General features: G+C 46.8%; 4 protein-coding genes across 4 annotated transcripts; 1 reads left to right on the forward strand and 3 right to left on the reverse strand.

Annotated features, from left to right (window-relative positions):
- Positions 1 to 10: 10 nt before the first annotated feature.
- EDB82DRAFT_512885 (aspartic peptidase domain-containing protein) lies at positions 11 to 2049 on the reverse strand. Its single transcript, XM_025737541.2, has 2 exons — positions 1509 to 2049; positions 11 to 1447 (listed from the first exon to the last, which is right to left on the reverse strand). Exons 1-2 carry the CDS (start codon positions 1707 to 1709, stop codon positions 245 to 247), a joined length of 1404 nt encoding a protein of 467 aa, XP_025592392.1. The 5' UTR covers positions 1710 to 2049; the 3' UTR covers positions 11 to 244.
- Positions 2050 to 3516: 1467 nt separating this feature from the next.
- Positions 3517 to 4529, forward strand: EDB82DRAFT_300802 (V-ATPase proteolipid subunit C-like domain-containing protein). The gene is made up of 5 exons (XM_025737543.2): positions 3517 to 3638; positions 3698 to 3710; positions 3765 to 3898; positions 3952 to 4136; positions 4192 to 4529. The coding sequence occupies exons 1-5, from the start codon at positions 3604 to 3606 to the stop codon at positions 4332 to 4334; spliced, it is 510 nt and encodes a 169-aa protein (XP_025592393.2). The 5' UTR covers positions 3517 to 3603; the 3' UTR covers positions 4335 to 4529.
- A 68-nt stretch (positions 4530 to 4597) lies between these two features.
- On the reverse strand, positions 4598 to 7602 carry EDB82DRAFT_529225 (Pep3/Vps18/deep orange family-domain-containing protein; the record flags this gene model as incomplete). Its single annotated transcript, XM_025737544.1, has 3 exons — positions 4598 to 4682; positions 4729 to 7330; positions 7395 to 7602. The coding sequence occupies 3 exons, from the start codon at positions 7600 to 7602 to the stop codon at positions 4598 to 4600; spliced, it is 2895 nt and encodes a 964-aa protein (XP_025592394.1).
- A 318-nt stretch (positions 7603 to 7920) lies between these two features.
- Positions 7921 to 9488, reverse strand: EDB82DRAFT_512894 (S-adenosyl-L-methionine-dependent methyltransferase). Its single transcript, XM_065608926.1, has one exon. It carries the CDS (start codon positions 9466 to 9468, stop codon positions 8386 to 8388), a length of 1083 nt encoding a protein of 360 aa, XP_065463264.1. The 5' UTR covers positions 9469 to 9488; the 3' UTR covers positions 7921 to 8385.
- Positions 9489 to 12566: the final 3078 nt, after the last annotated feature.

Consider the following 12566-nt stretch of genomic DNA (forward strand, 5'->3'; position numbering starts at 1 on the left):
ACTTCAAAGAATCGATTTTTATTTACTGATTTGGCCGAATTTAAAATAGCTTAAAATGTTCGTGATATCGTTGATCTACTTGTAGCCCAATGCAACCGTCGTAAATGCTTAACACAAAACTCTATATGCAGTACCAGCAAAAACGCCGAGCAAAATCCCAATAATATATGCAAGCCCAAATCTCAAACTCCTTGAATCATACAAGACCGCCATGTCTTTATGTCAAAGGGAGGGGTCAAACTCTCTAAATGAGGAACCAAGTAAACGTGAGTGCCATTGCCCCGGCAAGAACAGACACAGCCCCGTCGCTTCCCAGCGGCGAAAGTGACCCAGCAGCATTCTCGTTACCCGAAGACTGTGGTCCTCCTGCACCAGTCGCAGACGGTACAGCATTCTTTCCTGTGCCAATCTCGAGAATGTGAGAGCCTGTGGCGTCAAAGTTGCTCTGTGCCAGCGAGATCTCGTTATTTTCCAGGTCAAACACAACGTAAGCACTCCTTAAGAATGTGTCACCCAGAATGGAAACCTGTGGGGTCGAGGGTGCGATTCCAAAAGAGCATGCTGCTTGACCGTTGGTAAATGACATCTGGCGACCTGTGATGTCGGTGAAGTCGAGGATTAGCTCGCTAAGGGGCACTGTAATCTCAGCGGGTTCGGTGAACTTGAAGGTCAAATTTCCTCCCTGGTTTGCTAGATCGCAAGGGACGTATGCCGTAGTTTGTCCCTCTTCGTAGTCAGCGCCCACGAGTTCGTATATAGTCTCTGTGAGGCTGGTAGGGAGGTACGTGAGTGTTGAGCCCGAGTCGAGAACGACTCCGAGATCAAGGTTTTCTCCGATTGTTTCTGAACCTGAGCTGATGCTGTTGAGTTTGACGTAGAACTCGGAGTATTCGTCGTTGATCTTCATGATGGGTACGGTAACTAGCTCGCCAATGTAGTGCTCCGAGTCGACTCCTCCGAACAGGATTTTTCCAGTCGCAGATTCCAGATCGTCGAGATATAAGCTGTAGGCATTAGAAGCGATAACTCCGTCAGAAGACAACCTGGCCGGCATGTTCTTGTAAAACTCTGCGTCGGGTTGAGCAACAACAGCTTCGTTGGTGGTGTATCCAATACCAATGACTCCCTCGTTGTCTGAAGTTACATATCCGATTCCAAACTGCAGATCTTTGATCGAAACTTGTCCCATTTTAAAGGTGTCGGTAACATAATCGCCAGATGCGCCAGAGCCATCGGCGTATGAGATGTTGAAATCACTATTTACATACTCGTACGTTGATGACTTGTTGGGATTGTATAGACCAGACTCTGCGCAGATGTTGGCGTGAGTGTCGCAAAGTTCTGAGCCTACTGCATTCACCCAAAGATCACTACTTCCAGTATCGAGATGAAGGCGGAAGTTTTGTGGTGGAGTTCCTATGCTTGCGTTGAGGAAGTATAGGGATTGCTAGACAGGGCCAGCGTTTAATAAGATGCTGTCTTGCGGGTGCTTTATCATGATGACTTACCTCATTGTCGATTCCAACATTGACCGTGCCATCTCTTTTGCTTAGACGTTGTCGGTCATGGGCAAAGGGATCATCTACATGGCGACGCTGAATAGAAGCACTTATAACTCTTGGTTCAAGGTCATGTTCCCGTTTATGCAGAGATATAGCGTCTGTGAATGAAAGTAAGGAGACGAAAAGGGTAGAATATGTTGGCTTCATTGTTGAATATTTGTAGTTTGTATACTGAGATACTCAGACATGGCTCTTTTGGCGACATGGAAACCTCACTGGTGTTTATATCTAGTTTCATAAGGTTGGCTCGTTGGTTCCACAATGGACTTCGCCTCGATGACTTTACTCTGTCATAGATGAATAGATGACTCGAGATAGGTACTTTTAGGCTACTGCCGCTCATCCGTACGTTGGAATAAACAGACTCTCGGGATGCGTCAACGACACAACGTCACCCTCAAACGTCAGGGCACCACCTTTTCGGCACGGTGAGGCCGAGGCAGAGAACGAGAGCGAAGGCGATGAAAGAAGACTAAGGAATAATCCGATGAGAGTAGGATATCATAGATTCAAACATGACATTTACTTGGTTATTATACATTTATCTACTTTGTACTGGGAAATCAGTCGATCACAGATCATCCCGTAGACGCTGCACGAACCCCTCTCACGGTTTGCATAATCGAAACATATTGGAAACATCCAAACTCGCTGGATATTTAAACTCTCCACTCAAATTGTAGACCCAGGAACAAACCTCCACCACGGATACTGTACTGTAGACTGCGTAATCTGTCAGTGCCAACACAGCCTACGGGAGAGAGTGTAGAGGTCACATTCGGGGAGACGCGCGGCCGGCGTGAACCTTCTTTTCCCTCTGTCGGGGACGAACCGCAGGATTAACTACAAGCATTAAAGGAACAATACTACGGAATATCCGGGGTAGTCTATGGTCTGGTGCAGAATTATTAATAGATAACCTAGGTACCCTAGTCTCTCCTCTGTATGAAACGTTTACTTACGGCGTCAAGTTAGCTAAATGACATGACGTGGGAGGCTCCTTCAATGCAATGATTAATTAGAACACCAAAAATACAATTGCCCAGAGAAAGAAACTGACGATGGTCAGAACATCAACCGCTGCGTATATATTCAAACAAAGACCAACTTCTTAAATCGTTGAATCATGTTAAAACAGGGATTGAACCACGCGCCAATTTTGCTGACGACAACCTCCCATGGCTGGCGATGCCGAACTTCCGATTATCAACGGAGGCAAACATTCATAGTAGATAACCCATCGATTCCAAATCATGCTTGACACAATATACAACGCATCGTCTTTTAAATGGACCATCATCCACTTTATGTTGGCTTGTTCTTTATCTTGATACCAACTTTAGGGTAGTCGAATATGTCTCTATCATGATCAATCTGTTTATCCATCGTGGGCATAAATCGTCAATACCTTCCGATACACGTATATCGAACACTGTTGTTACTTGAATTACCCAAAAAATAACTCATTTACTATTACCATATGTCTAAAAGCACCACATCGTGACAACGTTGGTTTCACAAAGCGTTGCCAAGACTCAACGTCCGCATCCCGACGGACATTACCTTCATCAAGACCATGAGATACTCTCCTGAACAGGTCAACATTGACCATCATCAAGTACTCACTCATCTGAGGCCTCTTAATCTTGGCATACAGTCTACTTCATTGAAATCATCCTACTACTCACAACGCTCACCACTAACCACTCACAATCAATCTTATTTAGCTGCCTATCCAAGCTACGTCAACAAACGAAAGCCACGATGCATCACTAACCAAGAAATCTGTAGTTGCCTAGTGACTTGTATCTAGATAGATCAAGGTTGCTGCCTTATTCTGCGGCTGAAATCCTTTGAGGCATGGAATGGATGACATGGCATTGAATTGGGTTATGTACATACACCTTTTACATAAGCTTACTTTTGTAATCGTCTGTATATGAGTATAAATCTAGATTTGCAATCATACTTCCGCTCGCATGGTTAACAATTCATCATCTATCAACTGTAATATCTTTAACTATAACCTTCAACGGCCAAGATGGATGCTGAGCTTATCGCAAATATGGACCGTTGGTATGGCATATGCCCTGACTTATAGACGCCCCCAACTGACATCAACACCACTTGTTTAGTCCAATGTATGCTGTAAGTTATACTTTATTTTACTGAACCGATCTTTTAATGACATGATACTCGCAGTCTTTCTTTGGCGCCATAGGCTGCGCATGTTCCATCGTCTTCACCACCTTCGGGGCATCCTACGGTACCGCAAAGTCCGCAGGCGCCATCTTTCAATCCGGCATTCTTCGCCCGGACATGCTGATGCAGAACACGTACGAGTAACTGGCATAGATATGTCCTAATGCAACCAGCTGACAAAAGATAGACTATGTGCCATCATGGCCCAGATCCTGTCCATATACGGACTTGTCGCAAGCGTCATCACGTCCAACAACATTAAAGAGAGGATGCCTATCCACACAGCTTTCCTGCAGCTTGGAGCTGGTATCTCTGTCGGACTGTGTGGTATGGCCGCTGGTTTTGCTATTGGCATCGTGGGTGATGCTGGAGGTACGTTCACTCTCTGAACCTAGATAAGCACCATTGACAACTTACACTTTCTCAGTCCGTGCCAGTTCGCAACAACCACGTCTCTATATCGGCATGGTTCTCATCCTCATTTTTGCAGAAGTTCTCGGTCTATATGGTGTCATTGTCTCTATCCTCATGCTCACCCGTTCCACAGAGGCTGCAGAGTGCCGATACTGAGATGTCAGAGCGAGGGTTATTCAGGCATGCGGCTGTCGCCAGCATACCCATTAAGAAGCGTAGTGGATATGTTTGGAGGGGTTACTGTACAGCCTGTCACACTGTACACTGAATTCGTGAGAATTAGTCCCGGCACTATGTCATAAATCAAGTCTGCTTTCCATTGTACTGAACCAACGTTGCGGGGTATCTGCAGATCTAAGACCATGACAAGACATTCATAAACTACATGCTTTCTTCTTTCATGACCTAATCTCCTCCTCTTATAACACCCATTCGTTGACGTTATCATTATGTGTGATAAAAGGCTCATCGATTCTCTTGATGGCCAGATCACTGCAAAGAATACTGCACAAAGTTAGCTATGAAGTTATACAAGTGAACAGTAACTTACCAAGCAGACGCAACGAGAGCGTCCAGTTCTGCAACAACCGTCTCCCTCTGCGCACCGCTGACCAAACCCTTTTGTATCTGTGTCTGGAGTTCCCTAATGCGCGATGACTTTCCGACACCTGCCTGCTCAAGTACCTTTCGTCCTAAGCAGTCAGAGTGGAATGCGTGTTGACAAGGAAAGACGAAGAACTGTCGGCTCAATAGGGGTAATCCGCAAGTATAACACTTCTCCCCAGGCTCCACGATTGCGTAACGATGGTCGAGCGCGGCAATATCAACCTTGATATTGGTAGCGGTTTGCGACGATTCATCCATTTCCTTCTTCAGGTTATCAATGTTGCGGCTGTAATCTTCAAGCGCGGCACAGATCTCCTCCTTGAAATCGTCAATGACAACAAAATCAGGGAAGAAAGGTATCAAGTCCTCAATTTTGAGCAAGTCGCATCGCTTGAGAAACTCAATCGCTGTCTTGATCCCATTTGATTGAGAAATGACCTTTCGAGCGACCGCAAGCCATAATCGTTTACGCAGCTGTGGGTTCGACATTGGCCGATCCGCAATGACAGCTGCCAGCTCAACCTCGCCGTGAGACAAAGCCAAGTCAACTGCTTGAAGGTATTGTCCCATGCTTGTATATATATGTACGCATGATAGTGTTCGGTGATGCTGGATGCATAGTCGAAGGGCAAAGTCAGGATCATAGCGAGGCTCGTCTCCTTGGGCCTGCAAGTATGACAAAAGTCCAGACTCATCCTTTGAAGGGTGAGAAGCGTAGATCGAGACCAAAGTGTTGTGTACAGCCGCGTCCTTTGAGTTGAGTTGATAAACCGCATAGTTGAGATATCTTATCGCTTGGTTCTGGGCATTCGGACCACCGGTGAACGTCCGGTTGTACTCGAGGAAAGCAGGGATTAGATTCCTGGGTTTCAGATCAGAGTGTCTCATCAGGATCTCAACCAGCTCTGGCGCAACATATGTCATCAGCACGCTGCTATACCGGTAAAAGACATCGGGATCCGTCTGCTTCTTGAGAACGTTCAGAACCTCGCTCCACCTCTCCCGTTGAACCCAATAGGATAGAACATAATTATAGTCGTTGACAGCATTCGCAAAGTAAAGGAGCTCTCCTTCGCGACCATGGCTGCTAACGACATCGTACACCATCCTCCGGTCGAGATCGCCTTTGTACTTGTCAACGAAATCCCTAAACTCTTTCCTTACGGACTCGAGCAGCTTCTGTGATTCGGTCGAGTTCACATTCTCCGATGGCTCAGCCTGTGTATTTATAGTATCATCAAGCGAGTTGAGCTTGGACATAAACACCTCTATCAACCAGCCCGCGATCATCATCCTCTGCATCATAGCCGGCTTTTTGAGCGAACCCAACTTTGTTAGTAAGAACTTCCTCAAGGCATCTGGCTGGTTGTTGTCAATAATGCTCAGAGCAATATCTTCGAATGGCTTATTACTGCGTCCGTACACTGTAGCAGCCTCAATCCAGTGGCCTTTGCTGGCCAGATGATCACCATACGCAGCCGCAACTATTTCTTTTTGCAGGGGTGTTCGGGCATGTTGCAGGGCCGGCTCGAACTGATGCAATTTGGTCATGATTTCCCAAATATTGCGCTCCTCGTCTCGAACCACAATCTCAAAGATCTCCTCTGAAGTAAACAGCCAAAATGTGTTCTTCTGCATATCCACGGAGAAGCCTATGGCTTTCTGTCCCTGGCCAATAACGTTATGTTCAGAGACCATCTTCCCTGTGAGTCGATTTGTCGTGATTACACGCCCTCCAACCAGGTGCACAATATGCCACTGCGTGAGTGCGATGGCATCGATGGCTTCTGTAGTTGTAATTCGCCTCTCGCTTTCATCGGGGGAAAGAATCTGTGCCTTGGACAGCATTTTCGATTCTGAAAAGACCTTGCTGCCGAGGTTGCTGTCTGCAGGTGTATTTGAGAGCTTTCCATGAAACACACCCTGGTAGGATAGCCAAGCATATGCTCGGTCGGGGACGTCGTCGTCGTATGGTCCAGAGTCGGGAGCGTCAGGAGACACCGCCAGGCATGAAGGGGCTCCGGAAGTGGTCCGCGACAGTTCGTGAACAACAGGTTGCTCCGACTCAAATAGTCTTGTATAAACTGACCCCGAACCGTCGTGTCCATACCCTATCCTTCCTACCAGGTGAAACAGGCGCGTTTGCGTAGCTATTACTACCCTTCGAAGGTCTGATTTGTTGTTTTGGAGGTTGTCAACCCATAATCCCGTGATCGGTCCATCTGGTAATTTGTGCAGGTTCTTCAAATGCTTCATTTCCTTCTTGTAAAACTCCTTGGATGTCTCGATGAAAGCCTCGTAAATATTGCCATCGGATGCTCCGATCAATATCTCTCGTGTCGACGCTGTAGGTAACGAAGGGTTCCATGCCACACTTTCGATGGAAACGCCACGGAGACGTCCAAGTGGCCTAGGATGTTTTGACTGGGAATGAAGGTAATAGTTCTCGCCGAGCGTGGTACAAACGATAAGGTGTGAAGCTGTTGGGTCAAGAAACATGCGCCGGATCATGCCAATCTCGGATGGCTTCTTGGGCAAATCGATATCTACCACGAAAAACACACCATTAGTTATTTGGACCGTCTGACACAATGCATATGAGTCTCCTACCATCAATGTCTTCGGGTCGTTCCAGATCGATTCGGAGGATTCGTCCGTTGGAGAGGGCGAGGACAATAACATTGTTGGCAACCTGCGCCGCAACAAAATCGGCGGCCACTGAGAACTGCAACTGAACACCCTCTATGGTAAAGATGGGCTCTTCGAGGTCTGAGACGCCATTGGCGGCATCGAAGCCGTCTTGTAGATTCAGGGCCATTGTGTATCGGTTTCACAGGCGCATGTTCGAAGGCCAGGGAAAATGAGAAGGGATCTTGGGTTTTGCGCACGATGAGACAGATGTTAGTTAAGGCTGGATCCCGACTCCAGGTGGTTGGAGCTGGCTTGTTGATGGGATTGAGATAGTCGGTGTTGGTGTTGGTGACGAAGTGTCGGTGGTTGGCAAGGGCCCTGTACGGGAGCTCCCCACCTTAATGAACGTGGGTGCACCACGATAGGCAGCTGGTCTTGGGCGATAAGGCAGCTAAATTACCGAACTTGTGTTAAGAACAGTCAAACAAAACATTACATCACCTATCGCTGTTAGACAAAACCTCAATGTCAGATACATATATCCCAGGTACATTAGTAGTAATCACCACCTAATATTTGGTTTACTACTAATAAAAAAATAATGTAACCAGTGCACCAATATGTACACATATATCTTGTTATTCTCTCTAATCATTTTAACTATTTTTCCAATCAATTTATGAACTGATTGCAAACCTTGCTCCAAACAGCTAAAAGACTGTAACAAGTTTTGTTACACCAAAGCGCCACCCGTGTGTATCTTAAAGTAAAATAAAAGAACAATAAAAAGAACAGCCACCCTGATCAACTGCTGAAGAATGTACAAGTAAATGCAAGAGATCGGGTCGTCATCCGTTCAAACGCCGCCCTACAAAGCATCTGCGCCACCCCTTATCCCTAAAGAAGAGTTGCCAAAAACCAAGGATTAATGGTTTTTCGTATCCTCATGATGAAATAGTTATATTGCCGTCTAGCTCCGCCCAGCAGTCGTATGGTCGTTCGCATGAAGCGTAGGGTTGGAACAATCGCCGTTAAGCTCTGTAGCCGGCGAGTGGCATCTCCCAAGGAGTTCCGCCAGATCTGTACGGGGCGCATCCATGGGCTTTCTGCCAATAATGATACGCATCTTAATCTGAAGACCCTTTGATTTTATAGGGTCTTTAGCAGCGTTTGCCAAGTCTCGCGCAGCCGCCTCGCAGGCTTGTTTGCACTTTTCAGGGTCCCAGTCCATATACTCTGTCAAAAGTCGCAAGCAATGAGCTTCTAGGCCGTCCAAGCAAGAGATGAGCCAGATTTTGCCCGCAGACGCCTCGGCAACTGTAATAGGGATAGAGTATTCTGTTACTCGGACGTCAACAAATCCTGCATCCATCAGTAACCGTGGCTCGAGATGATATGTGCCTCTTGGGCGTCCTGATTTTTCAGAAGCTATTTCGAGATCCCTCAGAAGTTCATGCATGGGAGAGTTGTCTGGGAACTGTGAAAGAAATTGAATGAAACCTTCAGCGCTGACAAAGTCTTGCACCTCAATCCAACCACCGGGTTTCAGGGAGAAGTAAGTATTGTCGTACACGAAGCTCCAATTCCGGAATGCGCCCTCCATTAGTCGAAAGTGAATCAAGTCGTATATATCCGGGTGGCGGTCCCAATCTTCTGCGTCCTCGATTTCGAAAAATACGTTCATAGGCACGCTCTTGGTTTCCGCTATCGCAGCGATGTCGGTTCCCACAACCTCGCATTGCGGTTGTAGCTCGGCCATCTTGATCGCCCATTCACCCGTACCTGTACCGACATCGAGAATATGGCTGGGGTTCTGGATCGGAGCAAGGGTGAGCCCGCCGTCGAGTACGTGCATAAATACTTGATGTTGTATAGCCATTCGCCATTGCTCGATGTCGTCGTTTGGCATATAATATTCACGACAGTAACGTCGGCCGTGAATTTCTTTATAGTCAAGATCTTGGGCCCATAATGATCGTGTTGATGCAGCCCTAAGAACAAGGTCAGTAAATGGCAGAAGAACAAGACGAAAATGGGACATTATTGCATACATATCTAAGTCTTCCGCATATGAGTCCGGAGAGAATGGAGTCTCAACTTGATGGGCTGCAGAAACTCCAGGGTATTGTGAGGCAGGGTATATGGATATCATGTCGTCTTCGTCAACATCTTCATCGAGGTCGGAGTCATTGTGATGATGAGGCTCCTCGTCTGTTCCCACGATACTGGTCATGGCTGTATTATTTCCGTCACTGTTGGCATGCTCACTTGGTGTCCCGTCGCTGGATTGTCGGCCGCTCTGTACAGCGTACGAGTCCTCCGAGGACATGGTGCTCGTCTGAGATTGGTTGTGACGTGCTGGTGTTCCCTTGCGTGGTTTGCACCGTCGCTTTTTGGCCATGGGCGTCTAGAGAATAGATAAAATGTAGGAAGATGGCGGTAAAAGCAACAAAAACAACAACAGCACTATCGTAGTCTGGTGGAGGCGACAATGACTAGCGACATGACTTAAATTCGGAGAATGAGGCTGAAACGAGCGGCGCGGGCGACAAAGTTTGGGTTGATGCTTACTGCTATGATGGAGGTTTGATGATAGTAGGCGAGTTGGTAATGCTGTCGTCCTTGTCGAGCGTCACACGGGAAAAGAAAAGCCCAAAGAGCAGTCGAAGTGTTTGATTGAAGTAGAAGCGCAAACGGAAAAGACAAAGCAATTAATTAGGATAAGTACAGGCTGTGGAAAAGAGCCTAGGGGAACGAATGAGTGAGTGGAGGACCCAAGACTTAAAGAAGGAGGACCTGGGGATTGGTAAAGGTCCGTGAGCCCAGTGGAGACTGGTCAAGTTAACGTGGATCAGGGCTCAAGAGTGTCTTCGGGAAAGGGACCCGTCGAGGATAACCAGGATAAGAGAGTAAATGTATATGGTATGTTTGTGGGATAGTCAAGACATTGATCAAAGTATTAGGCAAGAGCGGGAAAAGAGCCCAACACCTCAAGTTGGTTAATCGGAAAAGACAATGACTCCATTGACAGTCCCAGTTCCAGTCCCAGTCCCAGTCTGAAGGATAAGCCGGGGAGAAGCAAGGAGGACGAGCTACTGTAGCTAGCAAACTTGCTGGGACCAATAGAGATAGTCTCGAAGCTCGAGGCTCTCTTGCTCCTCACGAATTGGGGTGGAGGAGCACAGCAAGTGGAGGAAGTGATCCAAGGATCGGGAGCAAGGGAGTGCTACGCTGCAGAGAGGGCAGGGATATGCCGGCCGGTCGACAAACGTTTGCGGTCAGGTAATTTGCAGTCACAAGTCAGTCAAGCTGTTAGGCTAACTACCTAATAACGCCTGTTTCTTGATCGAATTGGCGTTGAAGTTGCTGGGTAGTGGACACGGCATGTTTCATGCAGGCTTGCTGTACTGGAAACCCAACCATGTAGCCAGCTATACATTATAGTGCTTACCACCTTGATTGATTCGAAAGTATCATGACAAGAAGTCATCCCTTGCTGCATTGTCTACGTACATAATGCCCAATACAGTACTGTACAGTACCGAGAGACTGGCTTGGCAATGTACGTATGGCAGCGGGAAGACCGTGATGACCATGTAAAGTATATTCCCTCAGATAAGCCAATTGGATTGCATGTATCTGTGTGCTCTTGTGTACTACTGTATGTATTGTCAAACGTTGCATCTCTCCAACGGCCTTTTTGCCTTTTACTGTCACTAAATTGCGAGTCAACGGTGTCGACCACCAAACTGTGGAGAGGTTTATCCATTCCTCAGCTCAACTCCGTACCTATACTATAGTATGTTTATAATATAGCGACGTTGCACGATTAATGTTCGTGTTTCCGTCCTGTACGGTATTTAATGTGATCTATTCTCGGCTTGAAGTTGCTCCGACGTTAGAAAACGGTGGTATAGCTAGGTATGGTAAGGCCTGGACCACAAGCCTTTGTACACTATCGAACGGTCACCTACGCTTTCTAAGGTACAGTAGTCCAGGTATGTTTTACATCTAGTGCTGGTGTAACCCTTTATGGCTTCCGAGCTTGAAGTGCGTACTACCACATCGAAGCTTGCAGGGCTGTCACGACGGATTCCAGCCCAACCGAGGCCTTTTGTTTTACAGACAACCTCGATCTTTGTGAGGCCTGAGAAAGTTAACCCTCCTCCATCACGGGAGAAAAAACCTGACCCATCATCCCACGGCGGTGGAGTGGTGCAACGCAGCAGTATCCGTTTAAACGGCCAGGGAACGAACAGTCGGTTCGGGGTTGCAACAGAAACTAGACTTAATTGAGGATCATAGGACTGACTGACTGCCAAACTAGAGCTGCGGGTCACCATTCACCAAGTCTAGCGTTCCAAGGGTTATGGAGTTGAAGTTGATTGATTGATACGTAACTACTTATGTAGGTATGTGAGGGCGTCAAGAGTATGCATCACCAGAAGGAGTTGATAACTGATTGATGGTGTTTCTCGAATATACATACAATGCCACAAATAAAAAGAAGACAATTGCTTTGATAAACAATTACCCGCATCCCCATTCTCTCGTGTCATGCTTTACCAGGATAAGTTATCCACCTCCACCCTGTTCGGAAAGAAAACGTCCCATTAGGCCAAGGATTTAAAAACGTAGAAGAGAACTAGGATAGTTAGCATGTGCCGTATCTACTGTGCATTCAGACTCCGTTTTTGACGATGATTCAGCGTCGTTTTGGGTACAGGATCAGGCCAGAATGCTATTAGTTGACATTACAGCTTGTTAGATGGCGAATTGTTGTTGGTTGTCAACATTCAACTTGCTTCCATCGATCTCGAAGCGGCCCGTTCCCCTAGGCCCTCTCCTGAATGGTCGACTTAGTGCCAACAACAAAGCTACTAGGTTCGGTTAGTAGGTTAGTAGCTGTTCGACCCTTATCACCAGTTCAATCTGTCCCGCCCTGTCAAATTCTTTAGTGTCTCCCCTGTGTTCGTTCATTGTCAGTAGTGTCACTTGAAAATCCGAACCTGTTTTCAAGTGATTGATTCTCTTCATTCTCCGCATAGTGCAAACTCTAACCAGCATTCACCTCCATACCTTACCTCGCATTAGATCCATCCGTCTATCAGTATCTCGGCAGTTAGACAAAAGTTCCGTTGCAAACACCAA

The sequence above is a fragment of the Fusarium venenatum genome (genome assembly GCF_020744135.1).
Source record: "Fusarium venenatum strain MPI-CAGE-CH-0201 chromosome Unknown EDB82scaffold_4, whole genome shotgun sequence".
Taxonomy (NCBI): domain Eukaryota; kingdom Fungi; phylum Ascomycota; class Sordariomycetes; order Hypocreales; family Nectriaceae; genus Fusarium; species Fusarium venenatum.